This window comes from Mirounga angustirostris, unplaced genomic scaffold (assembly GCF_029215605.1).
Source record: "Mirounga angustirostris isolate CCGP_5_RB_7025 unplaced genomic scaffold, mMirAng1.0.hap1 SCAF_13, whole genome shotgun sequence".
Lineage (NCBI taxonomy): Eukaryota > Metazoa > Chordata > Mammalia > Carnivora > Phocidae > Mirounga > Mirounga angustirostris.
The window spans coordinates 89646678-89665511 of NW_026991721.1; the positions used below are offsets into that span (position 1 = coordinate 89646678).

Genomic DNA, 18834 nt, shown 5'->3' on the forward strand with positions numbered 1-18834 from the left:
GTTTCCCAACTGTCCAGGTTTCTTAGCCCTGGTTCATTCCCTGGGTCTGACCACTCCTCATATTCTTGGAGGCACCTTATCAGGGCTATTAACATATAGGACCTATTTTTTTTCCTCAGGAGCAGACAAACTGGAATCTATCCATCCTTTGTGGCCTGATATCCCACCATTAGCTGGCTTGGTCCAGCCCCACTGGGGGGCTGCTTGAAAAGTCCCTACTAATCCAGCTGCTTCCTTCACAAAACCCTAGGATTTTAGGGACCTCCTCTGGCAAGTGTGAGGGAGAGCCAGCTCAGGCTGGAGTTGACCGTGAAGGTCTTTAATCCTATACTTTTTCGCCCAATTTTTTACTCTGGAAAACTTCAAACCTACAGAAAAGTTGAAAGAATAATACAATGAACATGCATACTATTCACCTAGATTCACCAGCTGTTCTCATTTCATCACATTTGCTTTATCTCTTTCTCTCCATAAACATATACTGTACATACATATATACAGTCGACCCTTGAACAACATGGGTCTGAACAGGCCCATTTATAGGTGGGTTTTTTTCGATAAATACACTACAGTACTGTAAATATATTTTCTCTTCCTTGTGATTTCCTTAATAACATTTTCTTTCCTCTAGCTTACTTTATTGTAAGAATATAGTATGTAATATATATAACATACAAAATATGTGCTAATCAACTATTTACGTCATCAGTAAGACTTCCAGTCAACAGTAGGCTGTTTGTAGTTAAATTTTGAGAGGGGGGGTCATAAGTTATATGCAAATTACCAACTGTGCGGGGGGTCAGTAACCCTAACCCCCATGTTGTTCAAGGGTCGACTGTACAGATGGCAACCAAGTAAATGAAAAAATGCCCCACATCATATATCATCAAGAAAATGCAAAATAAAACAATGAGATACCACTGCACAGCTATTAGGATGGCCAAAATCTATAACACTGACAATACCAAATGTTGACAAGCATGTAGGGCAACAAGAACTTAATTCATTGCTAGTAGGAATGCAAAATTGTACAGCCAGTTTACTAAACATACTCTTACCACATTATCCAGCAGTCACGCTACTTGGTGTTTACCCAAACGACTTCAAAACGTATATCCAAACAAAACCTGCACATGGGTGTTTATAGCAGTTTTATTCATAACTGCCAAATCTTGGAAGAAACCATGATGTCCTTCAGTAGATGAATGGATAAACTGTGATATATCCAGACAACAGAATATTGTTCAGTGCTAAAAAGAAATCAGCTATCAAGCCATGAAAAGGCACAGAGGAACTTAAATGCATATTACTAATTGAAAGACACCAGTCTGAAAAGACTACATACTGCATAATTCCAACTACAGGTATCCTCAGCTTTTCAAAAGTTCACATTATACCACTTTGCTCAGCATTTGCTTTGCAGTGAGCTATTATGGAGGCAGCGGGCATGGCACCACCAAGCTCCTTCCCTGGGAACTACACTCAGGGATCTCGGCATCAGCCACCATAGCTTTGAATGGTTAGCATCTGTGCTTCATCTGGATTTATTTTGTGCATCCATTAGCAAGATGTGTTCTAGGGTGTCAGAAAGGCATAGGAGATACTATCTTTTGGGTCTGGGAACACTCAAAAATTGTTCTATATCAATTAATGGTAATTGCTTCATAGCTTTACACCATTTCAGCTTATGAAAGGTGTCAGAGGCATGCGTTACTTTCGGATAGTGGGGGAAACCTGTAAATGGCATTCTGAAAACAGCTAAAAGATGGAGACAGTGAAAAGATCAGTGGTTGCCAGAAGTTAATGGGGGAGGGGGAGGGTCAAAGGGATGAATGGGCAGAGCACACAGGACTTTTACGGCAGTAAAACTATTCTGTATGGTGTTATAAAGATAAATACATGTCATTATACATTTGCCCAAACCCATAAATGTACAATACCAAGAATGAACCTAATGTAAACTGTGGACTTTAAGTAATGATGATGTGTCAATGTAGGTTCATCATTTGTAACAAATGTACCACACTGGTGGGGTATGTTCGTAAGTTGAGTGGCTCTGAATATTGGGGGACAGGGAGTATATGAGAAATTGATGTACCTTCCTCTCAATTTCGCTATGAATCTAAAACTGCTCTATAAAAATAATTCTAAAAAATACACTGGATGGGATTACCAGCAAATTAGCTGTGACAAGAACCAAATCTAAAAGCACAACAATAGAAATTATTTCAAATAAATCACAGGAAAAAAATAATCCAAAAAGGAGCAAACAATCCAATTAAAAATAGGTAAAGGTGTTGAACAGATATTTCTCCAAAATGATCTATAAATGCCACCAGGCATATTAAATGCTTGGGGTGGGGGGCGCCTGGGTGGCTCAGTCAGTTAAACCTCTGACTTTTCATTTTGGCTCAGGTCATGATCTCAGGGGTGCTGAGATCAAGCCCCACATCAGGCTCCCTGCTCAGCGGGGAGTCTGCTTCCCCTCTCTCTCTCCCTCTGCCCCTCCCCCTGCTCGTTCTCTTTCTCTCTCTCTAATAAACAAATAAATCTTAAAAAAAAAAGATGCTTGGGGCACCTGGGTGGCTCAGTCGGTTAAGTGTCCAACTTTTGATTTCAGCTCAGGTCCTTCATCTCAGGGTCATGAGTTCAAGCCCCACACTGGGCTCCACACCTAGTGGAGCCTACTTAAAAAAAAAAAAAAAGATGATCAACATCAGTAATAATTAGGAAACTGCAACCCAAAACCTCAATGAACTATCACCTCACACCCATTAGGATGGCTATTATCAAAAAACCAAAATAAGTGTTGGCAAGGATGTGAGAAATTAGAACCCCTACGCACTGTTGGTGGGTTAGGGCACAAGTGCTATGGAAAACAGTATGGAGATTCCTCAAACAATTAAAAATAGAACTACCATATGATCTAGGAATCCCACTTCTGGGTATATATCTAAAAGAACTGAAAGCAAGGTCTTGAAGAGAGATTTGCACACCCATATTCACTGCAGCATTAATTCATAACAGCAACCCAAACGTCCATCTACAGATAAATGGATAAATAAAATGTGGTATGTATATACAATGGAATATTAATAATATTCAGCCTTAAAAAGGACAGAAATACGGTAACATGTTATAATATGGATGAACCTTAAGAACATTATGCTAAGTCAAATAAACCAGTCACAGAAAGACAAATATCATATGATTACACTAATATGAGGATCTGAAGTAGTCAAATTCATAGAAAGGGAAATAGAATGGTCATTACCAGAGACTATGGGGTAAAGGGGAGTGGTTGTTTAACAGGTACAGAGTTTCATATTTGCAAGATGAAAAAGTTCTGGAGATCTGTTTCATGAAAATGTGAATATAACACATATTTATTAACATTACTAAACTATACACTTAAAAAAGTGTCATAAATAAATGAACAAATGAATGGGAAAAAATGAAATAAAGTTGGTTTTAGACATACAAAAGCTGAAAGAATTCATCCCCATAAACCAACAACTACAAGAAATGTTAAAGGTTGCAAAATAATATTTGAGGTTATATATATGACTATTCTTATTGTTTAAGTCTCCTTAAATAATAGACTTTTAACAAAAATAATAATGTATTTTGTACATAAAAGTAAAATGCATGACAACAATAGCATAAAGGTTGGGATAGGATAAATGGAAATAAACTATTGCAAGATTCTTATACTATGATTTTTATACTATATGGAAAGTAGTATACTGTCATTTGAAGGTAGACTGTGGAAAAGCTAGAGATGTATACTATAAACCCTAGAACAACCAATAATATAACAGAAAAAAAGGTTATAGCTAACATGCCAACAAAAGAGATCAAACTGAATTATAAAAACATAAAAGTAATTCAAAAGATGGCAGAAAAAGAAAAAAGGGGAACAAAAACCAAATGGCACAAATAGAAAACAAATAGCAATATGATATACTAATATCAGACCCTATCAATAATCACATTAAAGGTAAATGGTCTAAAACACCCCAATTAAAAGGCAGAAATTGTCAAATCTGACAAAAAGTCAAGACTCAGTTATATGCTGCTGGCAAGAAATGCATTTTAAATACAAAGGAACAAAGTAGGTTAAAATAAAAGGATGGAACAAGATACACCATGCTAGCACTAATTAAAAGAAGATGGGTGACTATATTAATATCAGACAATGTAGATTTCAGAGAAAAAAATTCTCAGGGATAAAGAAGATCACTTCAGGCATTTATACATCTAATAACAGAACTTCAAAATACATGAAGCAAAGGCTGATGGAACTATAAGGAGATGAGACAAATCCACAGTTACAGAGATTTCAATAGCCCTGTCTCAATTATTGATAGAATAAATAGGCATAAAAGTGGCAAGGATATATATCTGACCAACATCATCACCCAACCTGACCTAATGGACATTTATAGAACACTCCACAACATTTACAGAATAGCAGAATACACATTTATAAAACAACAGAATACACATTCTTCTATTGTGAAGTTATTAAACTTGAAACTTTTACCAAGGTAAGCCATATTCTGTGCCATAAAACAAGTATCAATAAATTTAAAAGGATTCAAGACATTCATAGCATACTATTCTCTATCACAATAAAATTAAATTAGAAATCAATAACAGAAAGATACCCTGAAAATCACCAAATATTTGGAAATTCAATAACACATTTCTAAATATCCCACGATCAAAGAAGAAACAAAGGAAACGTTAGCAGATATTTTGAACTGAATGGAAATGAATTCATTAGGTGCTGCTAGAGTAGTAAATTTATAGTACTAATTGTTTATATGAGAAAAGAAAGGCATGAAATCAATGACCTACTCTTCTACATTAAGCAACTAAAAAAAAAAAGGGAGAGAGAGAGAGGAAAGTAAGCCTAAAGTAAGCAGAAGAAAATAAATAAAGATTGAAGCAGAAATCAATGAACTAGGGAACAGAAAAGTAAAAAGAAAAAAGAAAAAAAAAAGAAAGAGAAAAAGGAAAAGAAAAAAGCTAGGTATTTGAGAAGTTCAACAAAATTGATACATCTTGAGCATATACCTGGATCACACACACAAACAAAGACAACACTATTTTTTTTTTTTTTTTTTTTTGAGAGAGAGAGTGCATGCACACTCTCCTGGGAGGGTTGGGGGGAGAGAGAGGATCCCAAGCAGATTCCACACCCAGCATGGAGCCCAACATGGGGCTCCATTTCACGAGCCTGAGATCATGACTGGAGCTGAAATCAAGAGTCTGATGCTCAACCGACTGAGCCACCAGGCACCCTGAAGATACAAATTATTAAGATAAAAAATAAGAGAGGCAACATAACTACATATCCTACAGATATTGAAAAATAGAATATTAAGAACAATGTTATGCCAAAATATTTGACAACTTAGATGAAATGACATATTCGTTAAAATACACAAACTACTAAAGCTTACTCAAGAAAAAAATAGATAACCTAAATAGCTCTATATCTATTATCAACATTAAAAATGTTGTTAATAACCTTTCCACAATGAAATGTCTAGAACCAGATGAATTCACTGGCAAATTCTACCAAACATTTAAGATAGAAATAATACCAATTCTGGGGGCGCCTGGGCGGCTCAGTCGTTAAGCGTCTGCCTTTGGCTCAGGTCAGCATCCCAGGGCCCTGGGATCGAGCCCCGCATCGGGCTCCCTGCTCTGCGGGAAGCCTGCTTTTCCCTCTCCCACTCTCCCTGCTTGGGTTCCCTCTCTCACTGTGTTTCTATCTGTCAAATAAATAAATAAAATCTTTAAAACAAAAAAAGAAAGAAAGAAATTAAAAAAAAAAAAAGAAATAATACCAATTCTGTATAAACTCTTCCCAAAAAATTGGAGAGAATACTTCCCAACCCATTTTATCAGTCTCTGAAACCAAAACCAATCAAAGGAAAGTACAAGCCAAAATTCTAAACAAAACTTTAAGCAAATCTATTAAAAGAATTATACATTATTACCAAGTGGGGTGTACCCAAGGAACACATGGTTGGTTTGACATTCAAATATCAAACAATGTTATTCCCATATCAACAAAGTAAAAAAGAAACGTGATTACCTCACTAGTGAAAAAAATTTTTTTGACAAAATCTAACATTCATTCCTAATAAAAATTCTCAACAAACTAGGAGGAGAAAAGAACCTTCTCAGTCTGATAAATGGCATCCATGAAAAAACTACAGCTAACATCATACTTAATGATGAATGACTAAATGCTTTCCTAAGATCCAGTACTGTCTGTCCACTCTGAGCACTTCTAGTCAACATTGTAAAGAAGGTTCGAGCCAGTATAATCAGGCAAGGAAGAGAAATAAAAGCCATCCTGATTTAAAGGAAGAAGTACAACTGTCTTGGAAGATGACATGATCACCATGTAAAAAAAATCCAATGAATTAATACTTATGAGCTTAATAAGGCTGCAGGGTATAAGATCCACAACCAAAAATCAATTGTGCATCTCTATACACAAGCAACAACAACAAAAATCAGAAACTGAAATAAAATAAATACCATTTATATAGCACCAAAAATATGAAATACTTATGGACAGATATGACAAAAGACATGAAAGACCTATGCACTGAAAACTATAATTGAGAAAAATTAAAGACGAGCTAAATAAATGGAGCAATATATCTTGTTCATGGGCTGGAAAACTCAATTATCATTAACTATTTCTCCCCAGTTCTCCCCAAATTATGTATAGATTCAACACAATCCCAATCAAAATCCAAGATGGCTTGGGGCACCTGAGTGGCTCAGTCAGTAAAGCATCTGACTTTTGATTTCGGCTCAGGTCATGATCTCAGGGGTCATGAGATCCAGCCCCGAGTCAGGCACCGTGCTCAGTGGGGAGTCTGCTTGAGATTCTCTCTCTGCTCCTCCCAATTCTCTCTCTAAAATAAATAAATCAATCTTTAAAAAAAAAAAAAAAATCCAAGAAGGCTTTTTGTATGAATTGACAAACTTATTTTTAAATTTATATGGAAATACAAAGGGCCTAGAACAGCCAAGACAGGTCTGAGGGAAAAAAAACTGGAGGGCTAACACTAAGATTTCAAGCATTATTATAAAACTACACTAATCAGAATAGCATGGTATTAGTATTTAGACAAAGAGATCAGTGGAACAGAAGAGAAAGTCCAGAAATAAACCAACACATATATGGGCAACTCACTTTTTAAATACCCTAAGATACAACTTGAGTATCAAAAAGTTTACCATCACCATAATATAATTTGAGAACATCTTCATCACTCCCAAAAGAAATCTTGTACTCAAAAGAAACTTTGTATTCATTAACAGTAGCTCTCCATACCCTCTTTCTCCATACCCTCTTTCCCAGACCCAGTAGAGCCTCTATAGATTTGCCTATTCTAGACATTTCATATAAATGGTTATCATACAATATGTGGCCTTTGTGACTGGCTTCTTTCACTTGGCATAATGTTTCCAAAGTCCATCCATGTTGTAGCATGTATCAGTGTTTCATTCCTTTTTATTGCTGATATTCCATGTATAGATACACCACATTTGATTTATCTGTTCATCAGTTCTTAGACACTTGGGATGCTTCCACTTCCTGGCTATTATGAATAACGCTACTATGAAAATGCATGTAAGTTTCTGAGTGGATATGTATTTTCAGTTCTCTTGGTTATATATCCAGGAGTGGAACTGCTGAGTCATATGGTTAATCTGTTTAACCTTTTGAGGAACTGTTAAATTATTTTCCAAAAACAACTGTGCCAGTTTACATTCCCCACCAACAATATACAGGAATTCCAATTCCTCCATATTCTCATCAACACTTGTTATTATTTGTTGTTTTTATAATAGTAATGCTTGTGGGTGTGAGACGGTATCTTACTGTGGTCTTGATTTGCATTTCCCAATAACTCTTGATGTTGAGCATCTTTTCAAGTACTTACTAGCCATTTGTATATTTTCCTGGGAGAAATATCTATTTAAATCCTTTGTCCACTTTTTAATGGGGTTGCCTTTTTATTACTGATTTGTAAGAGTTCTTTATATATTTTGAATACAAGTCTCTTATTAGATATATGGTTTGCAAATATTTTTTCCCATTCTGGAGTTGTTTTCCACTTTCTTGACTGTTTTTAATTTTAATGAAGTCCAGCCTATCAGTTTTCTCTTTTGTTTGTTGCACAACTGATTTTTGACATATGCACAAAGGCAATGCAGTGGAGAAAGACTAGCCTTTTTTTTTAAAGATTTATTTATTTATTTAAAAGAGAGAGTGAGTGCGAGAGTGGGGGTAGGGGCAGAGGGAGAGAACATCCAAGCAGACTCCCACTAAGCGCAGAGCCCAATGCGGAGCTCGATCTTACAACCCATGAGATCAGGACCTGAGCAGAAACCAAGAGTCGGATACTTAACCAATCAAGCCACCCAGGCACCCCGAAAGGATAGCTTTTTTGACAAATGGATATCCACATGCAAAAAAATAAACTTCATACCATATATAAAAATTAAGCTTTAACTGAATCACAGATCTAAATATAAAATCTTAAAGTGACAATCTTTCTAGAAGAAAACAAAAAAAAAATTTGTGACCTTGGGCTGTGCAATGATTTCTTAAATATAACACCAAAACCATAATCTATTAAAGAACAAATTGAAAATGCGTATTCATCAAAATTTAAAACTTCTGCTCTTTAAAAGACAATGTTAAGATAAAAAGACAAGGGGCGCCTGGGTGGCTCAGTCGTTAAGCGTCTGCCTTCGGCTCAGGTCATGATCCCAGGGTCCTGGGATCGAGCCCCACATTGGGCTCCCTGCTCCACGGGAAGCCTGCTTCTCCCTCTCCCATTCCCCCTGCTTGTATTCCCTCTCTCGCTGTGTCTCTCTCTGTCAAATAAATAAATAAAATCTTTAAAAAAAAAAAAAAAAGATAAAAAGACAAACCACTGGGTGGGAGAAAATCTTTGCAAAGCATTTATCTGATAAAAGACTTATATCCAGATTATATTAAAGAAATCTTAAAACTCAATAATAAGACAACTCAAAAAAATTGGGTTTGAATAGATATGCCACCAATAATGACATGGCAAATAAACACTTGAAAAGATGTTCAACATCTTCAGTCACATAGGAAATGCAAACTAAAACCACAATGAGATACCACAACACACCTATTCAAATGGCTAAAATAAAAAAGACTGACCATACCCAATACCAAATACTGGTGAAGCTGTAAGAACTTGAATCTCTTACACTGCTGGTGGTAAAATAAAATGGTACAACCACTTTGGAAAACAGTTTGACAGTTTCTATAAAAAGTTAAACATACACTTACCATATGATCCAACCATTCCACTGCTAGGTATACTACAAGAGAAAAGGTATCATATTTCCAAAGATTTATGCATGAATGTTCATTGCAGCTTTTTTTCTAACAGGCCCAAACTGGAAACAACCCAAATGTCCATCAAGCTATGAATGGATAAAGTGTGGTATATCCATAAAATGGAATACTGTTCTACAACAAAAAGGAGTGAACTCTTGATACTACAACACGGATGAATCTAAAAATAATTACGCTGAGTAAAAGGAGATGGGCAAAGGAGCACATGTTGTACTGAGGAAGTACAGGGAAAACAAGAGGAGCCTAATTCCTATAAAGCCACTGGTCTACGGCAAGAGTTAAATTTCCATACACTTAAGGACAAATACCTCCTTCTCAGAAAGAACAAATGAGCAAATAACAACTGTTAGAGAGTAATGGTTATTTGAACAAAAACAAAAGAAACAGTTTACATAGAAGTAACAATTCAAAGTCGATTTTTCGGGTACCCTAAACAATGCTGGCCATGGTAAAAGGCAACCTACAACTATCTTGTGACCACTAACGAATGATGACCAGAAGATAATGATCCAGGGACTGAAGGACACTTTCCCAGTCCTAGCCCCTCATCCCTTGGAAAAGTGCCTTTAAAAACCATGCACGGTACTCGTTCAGGGGCAACATTCCTCTTTCTTATCAGCTACCTTGTATCCAAGCTATCTCCAATTAACTCTGCTTGTTTTCTTTCTCTCCATCGCTTCTCGGCCTTTTGGCTAAGATCAAGTGTTTTCTTTCTCTCCAATTCAGAGTTCATTTCTATGACATTGAGACTCAAGAACCTGATCCTGGGAGTCTGGTAACAGCATGATTCCAGAAAATGCAAGCTAATCTATAGTGACAGAAAGCAAACCAGTGGTTACCTAGGGAGATGGAGACAGGGAGGGAGAAAAAAGTGGGGCTACCAAGGGCATTAGTAAACTTTTGGGGATGATAGATATGTTCACTATCTTGACTATGGTAGTGGTTTCATTCATATATATATATATGTCAAAACATCAAAGTTTACACTTTAAATATGTGCAGTTTATTGAACATTAATTGTATTTATTTATTTAAAAAAACTCACCTGTAAGTAGAGAGGAAATAAGTAGCTCATGGAGAAAAATATCAGAAAACCTAAGTAATGAGTGTTTGTTAAAATATATGACTGATTCAAGACTAAAACTTATAAATACATGGCCGATAATGTCAGTTGTTAAAAATTACTTTGAAACAAAAGAGCTATTGTTTTCTGAACAGTAGTATGAGGCCAAGTCACACTCATACCTCTTCAATAAAGCATGGACTGCTGAAAATTCTGGGCTTCAATCCATTTGTGGCAAGCTATTTACTCTAGGGGAATTATGGCCTTCAAGTTAGATTAACATAGGTATATATTAAAAACCTGGAAACCATCCTACAAGGGCTGAAAGATCAGGCACTGGAAAAGTACAAGAGACTCAGTAGTTGTATTGTATACGGAACTCAAGTCCATCCAGATTCTGACAGCTAATCATGGCCATCTCTAGCAGGGTGACAAGGCTACTTTAAACAAGGATTTTCTTACAAGTGTTCTCCCACACTTGCGATTCTTTGCTGAGCTCCAACTGTAAAAGTCTAAATTGAATATTCCTTAAAGGGTATAAAACATAACCATATCTTTTATAGTACAATTCAAACTCAAATGCAATATAAAGTCATAATAGGGTTAGAGGTAAGAAATCTCAATATTGCAACATGGGCAGAGAGAGGTGTTTTCATGTGAAGATGAAGATTTAAAGGCATGTAAGGCAGTGTAGCAGGAATATGAGAAAGGTAATGTGTGGAAGGTCAAAACAGGCACATAGTCATTCACAACTGACTTTAAAATATATGTCAACTTGCTCTCTTAAAATATAATGCGTGAAATATGCAAGAGAATGACAGGACAAGATTAAAAGAGTACAAAAGCTAAAAGATGAGCCTAAGATCATGAAGGTGCTCCTGGCTAGGGATCTACATAGAGATCTTATTCCAAAGACAGCCCATAAAGAAAGGTGGTATTTTGAGGAAATTTATATTTGCTTAGTTCAATAACTCCTTAAGTTGTGAAAAAGGCAAGTGGTAAAAGATTTTTCTGAAGGTAATGAATCAAATTGAGGTTTTCAATGGTGAAATTAAAAGAGCCAAGTGAATGACAATGGAAAAGCTTAGTTACTGGTTAATTCTCTATACCAGTCATTCTCTAAACCAGTAAACTAAGAACTAAGGAAACACGTCAGCACTGTTTTGCAAATGTTGACACCGCAGATCTTGGTAATAGAACAGCTACTAGAAATGATGGACTCAGCCCCTCCCCCTCCTCCCTAGCTACTTCTTACGTCAAACATCTTATAAGAGTTGTCTAGACTTTCTGTCTCTATTTCCTGATCTCCTCACCTTCTCCAATGTGGCTTTGAGGCCCATCAATCACTTCATCAAAACAACTCTCTCCAAAGTCAATGGTGGCCTACAGGTCATTTAATCCATCTAGCACATACATTCTCAATGGGAGCAATATTGTACCCAAGGTAGCAAAAATTGATTTGAGAGAGCAAAATATATTAGATATTAAAAATAGTCTGTGGTCCTCCAAAAGTCATAGTACATAAGCGGAAATACAAGATATCTAGGCATTCTCCACTTCTTGCACTATAACTTCTCCCCAGGTGACTTTAGGTATGCCATCAGCTTCAGCTACCACCCACCAACATCTGTACCTCCTAAAGCTACAGCTCCATCAGACAGTTCCTCTGACATTCAAATCTGTTGAACTACCTGCCAATTTGACATCTCCATTTGATTGTCTCAAAGGTATTTTTCTGGGAAAAGAACCCATAGGTTTGGTCAGATTCTCAGGTTAAGAACTACTGCCATATAGTAGTTTCAGAAAGGATCATAAAATCAAAAATGACAAACTTACAAAATTGGTATAAACAATTATTCTGTAGACAAGCTCTTATTCTTCTCTGATACCTTCAAGGCCTCTTGTGTAAATATAAGTTTCAGTTGATACACAATAGAAACTAAACTAGGTCAGAAATCAACATGTCAATGTATTGGTTTTTTCCAGAGCACTGAAGCGAATACAGCTATAGCGGTTATGCCAAAAGGTGTTCTGAAACTAGTGTCAGACCCTCAGTAAAAGAGAGGAAGAATAGAAAACATTGCAATTTGGTTGGTAAACTTGTTATGCTGTGTGTTGGCACAACTAAACAAAGTATAGGTCAACATTTACACCCTGGAAAGAATCCTGAAGATAAATCAATATCACAGGCAAACTGTATTAAAAAATAGTCATATAATTGCAATAACTCAAAAACTCTTGTCACTCAGTCATCCTCCATATGATAAGGCCACATCACTAATCCTTTACAAAGCTAAAACTAAAATACAGACCTAAAACTAAAAATGAGGCCTATCTTTTTGGCTCTATGGTTTCTGTCTTCCCGAGCCAGAAATTTACCAACATCAATACTTTTTTTTTTTTTTTAAAGATTTTATTTATTTGACAGAGAGAGACATAGCAAGAGAGGGAACACAAGCAGAGGGACTGGTAGAGGGAGAAGCAGGCTTTCCACGGAGCAGGGAGCCCGATGCGGGGCTCGATCCCAGGACCCTGGGATCATGACCTGAGCCGAAGGCAGATGCTTAACGACTGAGCCACCCAGGCACCCCCAACACCAATACTTTCAAATAAAAGGAATTCTGCTTGTAAGATTAAAAACCAGGTTTATTTCAGGGGTTAAAGAGGTGCCCTGTTAGATCTCAAAGACATGAAAGAAATATTCCTCTTTGGCACAACAGGATTAAGGTCTAATCTACCAAGTCTAAATCATTGCTTGCTGATCCTGTTTTTCTGTTCAACCTGTCTGCTCACTTCATGATTCTGCTAAGTATTCTTCCTTAGTGATTTTTGAAATCATTATTAAAAATAACATAGTACTTCCTACTGGGTTCTCTAGTTGGATTTCCTTTAAGCACCTTAAACCCAACTAAACTTATCCTCTCCACATCTACCTCTTCCCAGGCAAATCTGTTTTAGATTTTATCTGGTGGCCTAAGCCATAAACCTGGGACTTAACCCTGAATTCTCTACTGACAAAATCTTATCGACTCTCTGTCTTACGCTCTTAAAATTGCCTCCTTGGCCCTGGCTTATGTGAAAGGTGGTGTTACAGGCTTCAAAGAGGTTAGGTGATGGAATCCAATAAATCTGGGATTGAATTCCAGTTCTGCCATTGCTAAGTGTGATCTTAATTTTGGGCAAATTACTCAACCTCTCTAGGGCTCATTTTTCTACAGAATAATAAAATTTACCTCATTAGGTTATTGAAGTGAGTAAAAATGAGCTAATGCCTCTAAAACACTCGACACTGGGCTGGTACATTATAAACACTCAGAGAACGGCAGCTACCACTATCCTGCAGAATTGTGTATCAATTAAATGAGACAGTATTTGACACACAGGAAGGACTTTATATAATAATTTTTTAAAAAAACCAATTTCACCTCTCATCTTCTAAGTATATTACTTCAATAATCTCCTAACATCTAGTCTTAGTCACCTCATCTACTCCCCACAGTGCCCTAAGTGGCTCCTGTTTTCAGGATAGAATCCAAAACCCTTCTCATGATATACAAAGCTGTTTATGATCTTGTCTTTCTTTATTTCTTAAGACTCGCCTCTTGCCATTCTTTTACCTCTGATCATATCCAACTCAGAAGTGTCATATTCTCTCAAGTCACTGCTTTCACAACGTCATTCCTTTTACCTAAGATTCCCATCTACTCTTTTCTCCAACCCAGTTACAATTTTGTCTCAGAGTACTGCTTCTAATCCTTTAAAACTCAGCCCAGGAAGCCTTCTGCTACAACCATACCCCCAATTCTGAGTTGAAAACACAGTCTCTGTACCCCCATATATTCTTACAATTTTTTCTTCTAATGGTATTAAAAGAAGTATTTTATTTTACTTGAGATTTTTATACTTAAGTTGATAAGAGAAATTAGTCTGTAACACTACGTTCTTGTAACGTCTTTATCAGGTTGGCAGTAAGGTACTAGACTAGTACTAGTCTCTATAATTACTTGGGGACTATTCCGTTTTCCATTCTCTGGAATAATGTAAAACTTGATGTTATTTTTTCCTTAAATACTTGGCAACTAACATTTATTGGCATCCACTGTGCCAGATTACACACATTTACAGGTTACCTCATTTAATCCTCACAGCAACTTTATGAAGTATATGCCACTATTATCCCTATCCTTACAGAGAAGAAACTGAGGCTTACTGAGGTAACTTTCCCAAAGTCACACAACTGGTAGGTAGCAGAGATGAGATTTGAACACATATCTCTGCATGTTCTTAACCACATGATATGTTGTCTTGTAATACTGAGAATATGGCATTATAATTATCTACTCATTTATCTGCTTCCCCATTCATGAGTGAAATCTATCTAGTAAGATCTTTGAAGAGGAGGATGATGTCTTTCATTTTTTGCACCCCCTAAGTCTAGCTATCATGTATAACAATTAATAGATACTCAATAAATTGCTGCTAAATGAATGAATGAAAACATGTAATTTGATTCTTATAACAACTGAGGTAAAGCAGTTATTATCAATTCCTGTTTAGAAAGCAGATGTATGTTCATTTTAGAATGCTGCTAAAGTGGTTTTGTCTTTAAGTTAAATCATAACCATGCAAAACAGGCATATATGATTTAGTTTCTTCAACAAGGAAAAAGCAAAAAAAATATTTTTTAATTATTTGCAAATGACTGACAACAGATTTAATTTTCTGATACCATCTGTGAGACAGAGACCTTCATACTTTTTCTGGGGTCAAGAGTATAAGTCAAAGAAGAAAAAGATTATCCAGTGAGAAAATGGCAATAAAACAAAAGCCTTAAGCAGAAAAGCTTTCAAAGAAGGTCAGCATATAGCTAAAGAAGACTTCCCCACTGTCTATGCCATGTGGTAGGCATGTCATAAGAAGATTTAGGTTAGACATAAAACACCCACAGCACGGATGTCTTGGCTTCAGTTATATGAACTGAACTAAATTTCTGTTCTTTTGCTTGATGAGTTGGTAAACACTTATATATGGGTACTACAAAACTGAAAGAATTTTTGATGCAGATCAGATCATAATTACAGCTAAACAACTAGGTTACAGTAAGACAAATCTGGCCTAAATATAAGAATGAACTTCCTGAGAGCCAATGTCCTTAGATTCTGAAATTGTTATCCAGGGAGATTATGTAATTATAGTCCTAATGAACATTAAGAATAGAGAAGGTCCTTGAAATATTTAAATAGAATCTTGCCTAAAGTTACCCTAGACAACTTCATGAAGATTTTTCCAAGCCTCTTCTACCCCAATCCAAAACACATATACTTTTTCATTGCAGCTCTTTTTGTCATTTTTAAGACAACAGTATTATATCTCAAGGGGAGAAAAAGCACGTGAGAATAAAAACATACTAAAGAAACTTAAACACCTCAGAGGAAACCATTCCCACTAGTGGACTGCCACATAAAATTTTCAGGAGTCCTTGTACTCTCTACTACAAAATAAACAGGATATTCACCAGCAAGGGGCCCCTACAGATATTGCTTACACTCTCAAAGTCAATTACACTAATGATAAAATATTTGAAAAATTAAGAAACACACAAAGGACAGAAAAAAATTATTTCTAGTATCCAAAGATAATTTTTAAACATCTTGGAATATTTTATTTTAGTTATTTTTTTTCATCATTATTGGTGTTGCAAAAAGCTTTGTTTCCATTGGGTCCATGGCTTGGGAAAAGTTTAGGGGTGTTTAAGAAGCTGTCCTGGGGCAGGAAGCAGAGGCTTAGGCAGAAGTTCCAAGGGCAAGGGAATGCAAGAGTGCCCCTCAAAGGTCATTGGGCTACTATTTTACTTGGAATTTTACATTTCTGTTCATGAGAGAAATCAGTCTGTAATGCTGCTTTCTTGTAATGTCCTTGTCAGACTGGTATTAAGATTATGCTGGCCTCTATAATTATTTGGGAAGAATTCCCTGTTTTCCATTCTCTAGACTAGTTTATGTAAAATTTGGTATTGTTTTTTTCCCTTAAATATTTGGCAAGGATCCCCCAGTGAAGACATCTGAGCCTGGACCTGACCATAAATTTTTCTTTTTGGTAAGATTTTTAATAACTGATTTACTTTTGGGGCAGTTGGTGGCTCAGTCTGTTGAGCATCCGACTCTTGATTTGGGCCCAGGTCATGATCTCAGGGTCATTGGATTGAGCCCTGCATTGGGCTCCATGCTCAGCACGGAGTCTGCTTGGGATTTTCTCTCCCTCTCCTCTGTCCTTCCCCTGCATGCATACCCTCTCTCTCTCTCTCTCTCAAATAAATAAATAAAATCTTAAAAAAAAAAACCTGATCTTTAATATGAGATGAGTCAGATTTCTATTTCTTCTTGCATCCACACTTGGTTTTTTGTTTTAAAGGAGTTTGTCTATTTCATCAAAATGATCAAATTTTTTTAGCATGGAATTGTTCATGTGTCCTCTTATTATCATTTAATGTCTCTAGGCTCTGTAGTAATGACTCCTTTTTCATTCCTAATATTGGTTTTCTCTCTTTTCTTTTTCACTGATTAAAGTGGTATATCCCTGGCAAAACTAAATTTTCAAAGGACCAGTTTTTGGCTTTGTTGATTTTCTCCACTGTACATTTGTATTCTATTTCACTGATTTCTGTTCTTTATGACTTCTTTCTTCTTTTTGATTTGCTATTTTTCCTAGCTTCTTAAAGATGGAAAGTTAAAACATTTTTAGCCTTTTTATTTTTTCTGATAATTGCAATTAAGGCTCTAACACTCCTTCTAAGCACTGCTTTAGCTGCATCTGACAAGTTTTGATATGTTTTATCTTCATTATTATTCCCTTCAAAGCATTTCTTAATAATTTCCGTTGCAATTTTATCTTTGAATCAGAACTCTTTTAAAAGGTACTGTTTAACACCATTATAATCAGAGAACACATTCTGAAAAATAACCCAGGATACGATCAATCTTGATAAATGTGCCACTAATACTTAAAAAATTATATTCTATCACTGTTCAATGTTTTTATAAATGTTTTCATTTTCCTTGAGGAAATATCTAGCAGTAAAAGGCCTGTGTCATAAGGTAGATGTATGTTTAACTATATAAAATACTAAAGTTTTCCAAAGTAGTTATGCTCTTTTCTACTTTCACTACCAATATATCAGTTATAACTCATCTACATCCTTGCCAACATCTGGTACTATTAAGTTTGTCGTCATCATCTTCTTCTCTTTTAAGCTATTCCAATGAGTATGAAGTGGTATCTCATTGTGTATCTACTGAGTTTCTATTTTAAGATTATCATTTGTCAACTTCTGACTTTCAATTTTATTCTATTTTATAGATTCAGTTCTCTGGTGAAATTCTCCATATCTTCATCTATTTTCTTCATCTTTTCCTCTATTTACCTGAGTATATTAATCAACTGTTTTAAAGTCTTTGTCTCCTAATACCAATATCTGTATCATCTGTGAGTCTGCTTCAGCTGTCTCTTTTCCTCTTGGCTTTTGGTCATCTGGTCTTATCTCTTGACATGCCTAAAAAATTCTGATTGAATGCTGAATGTTGTTTTAAAACAAATTTAAAGGCTCCAAGTGATGTTATCTATAACCAGAAAAAGTTCACCCTTATCTCTGCTAGGCAGAGAATGCAGGGTTCATCAGTTTAATCCAATCAGGACCTCAGCAGAATCAAGGCTGCTTTATAGTTTGGGTAAGGCTTATTCTATAGTTGCTTAGACCATCTTGTTAGTGTAGGACTCTCCATGTTCCTATAGAACTCTACAGTCTCTTTTTGACTGAAAGCCTGGTATATTCATTGGGTCCTACCCCACCACACCCCCACCTCACCCTGGTGAGTCCTGAACTCTACATGTACTGTAAGATTATAGAAAATTTCTCTCTGCTTTCCAGAAATTTTCAACTTAGACCCTTAGCCTTTTTAAAAAATTATTTGCTTATGTATTTATTTGAGAAAGAAAGGGAACAGCAGGGGGGAGGAACAGAGGGAGAGGGAGAAGCAGACTCCCCTCTGAGCAGAGAGCCCAACATGGGCTCAATCCCAGGACCCCAAGATCATGACCTGAGCCTAAGGCAGACACTTAATTGAGCCACCCAGGCACCCCACCTTTAGCCTTCTTTATTGCACAAATTTAGACATTGGCAAATGTCTTGAGGAGAAAACTAATCAAGTGTTTGAGACCCCTCAAAGTCTCCAATTTTGTTAATTCAGTGCCTGAAGACTAACAAAAGCTCTTCTTAATTATCTGTCCTCCAGAAGTAGCTTTATGCTTGGTCCCAATTCATGTTGAAACAAAT

General features: G+C 36.2%; 1 protein-coding gene across 14 annotated transcripts in view; it reads right to left on the reverse strand.

Moving 5' to 3' along the window:
- Positions 1–18834, reverse strand: part of CCDC15 (coiled-coil domain containing 15) — an 83070-nt gene that overhangs the window by 18508 nt on the left and 45728 nt on the right. Inside the window, exons 16-17 of one of the 14 annotated variants that reach the window (XR_010407048.1) lie at positions 2579–2684; positions 1059–1250 (exon numbers count right to left, since the gene is read on the reverse strand). The exons of 10 other annotated variants lie outside the window; for them this stretch is intronic. Coding sequence is in view for 2 of the 4 variants with exons in the window: in XM_064577288.1 (XP_064433358.1) it covers positions 2675–2687 (13 nt within the window). In the remaining 2 variants the exon portion in view is untranslated. Of the gene's footprint in view, positions 1–1058; positions 1251–2578; positions 2688–18834 lie in introns of those variants that run through there. 3 more of the 14 variants (XR_010407047.1, XM_064577289.1, XM_064577288.1) reach the window with 3 other exon arrangements.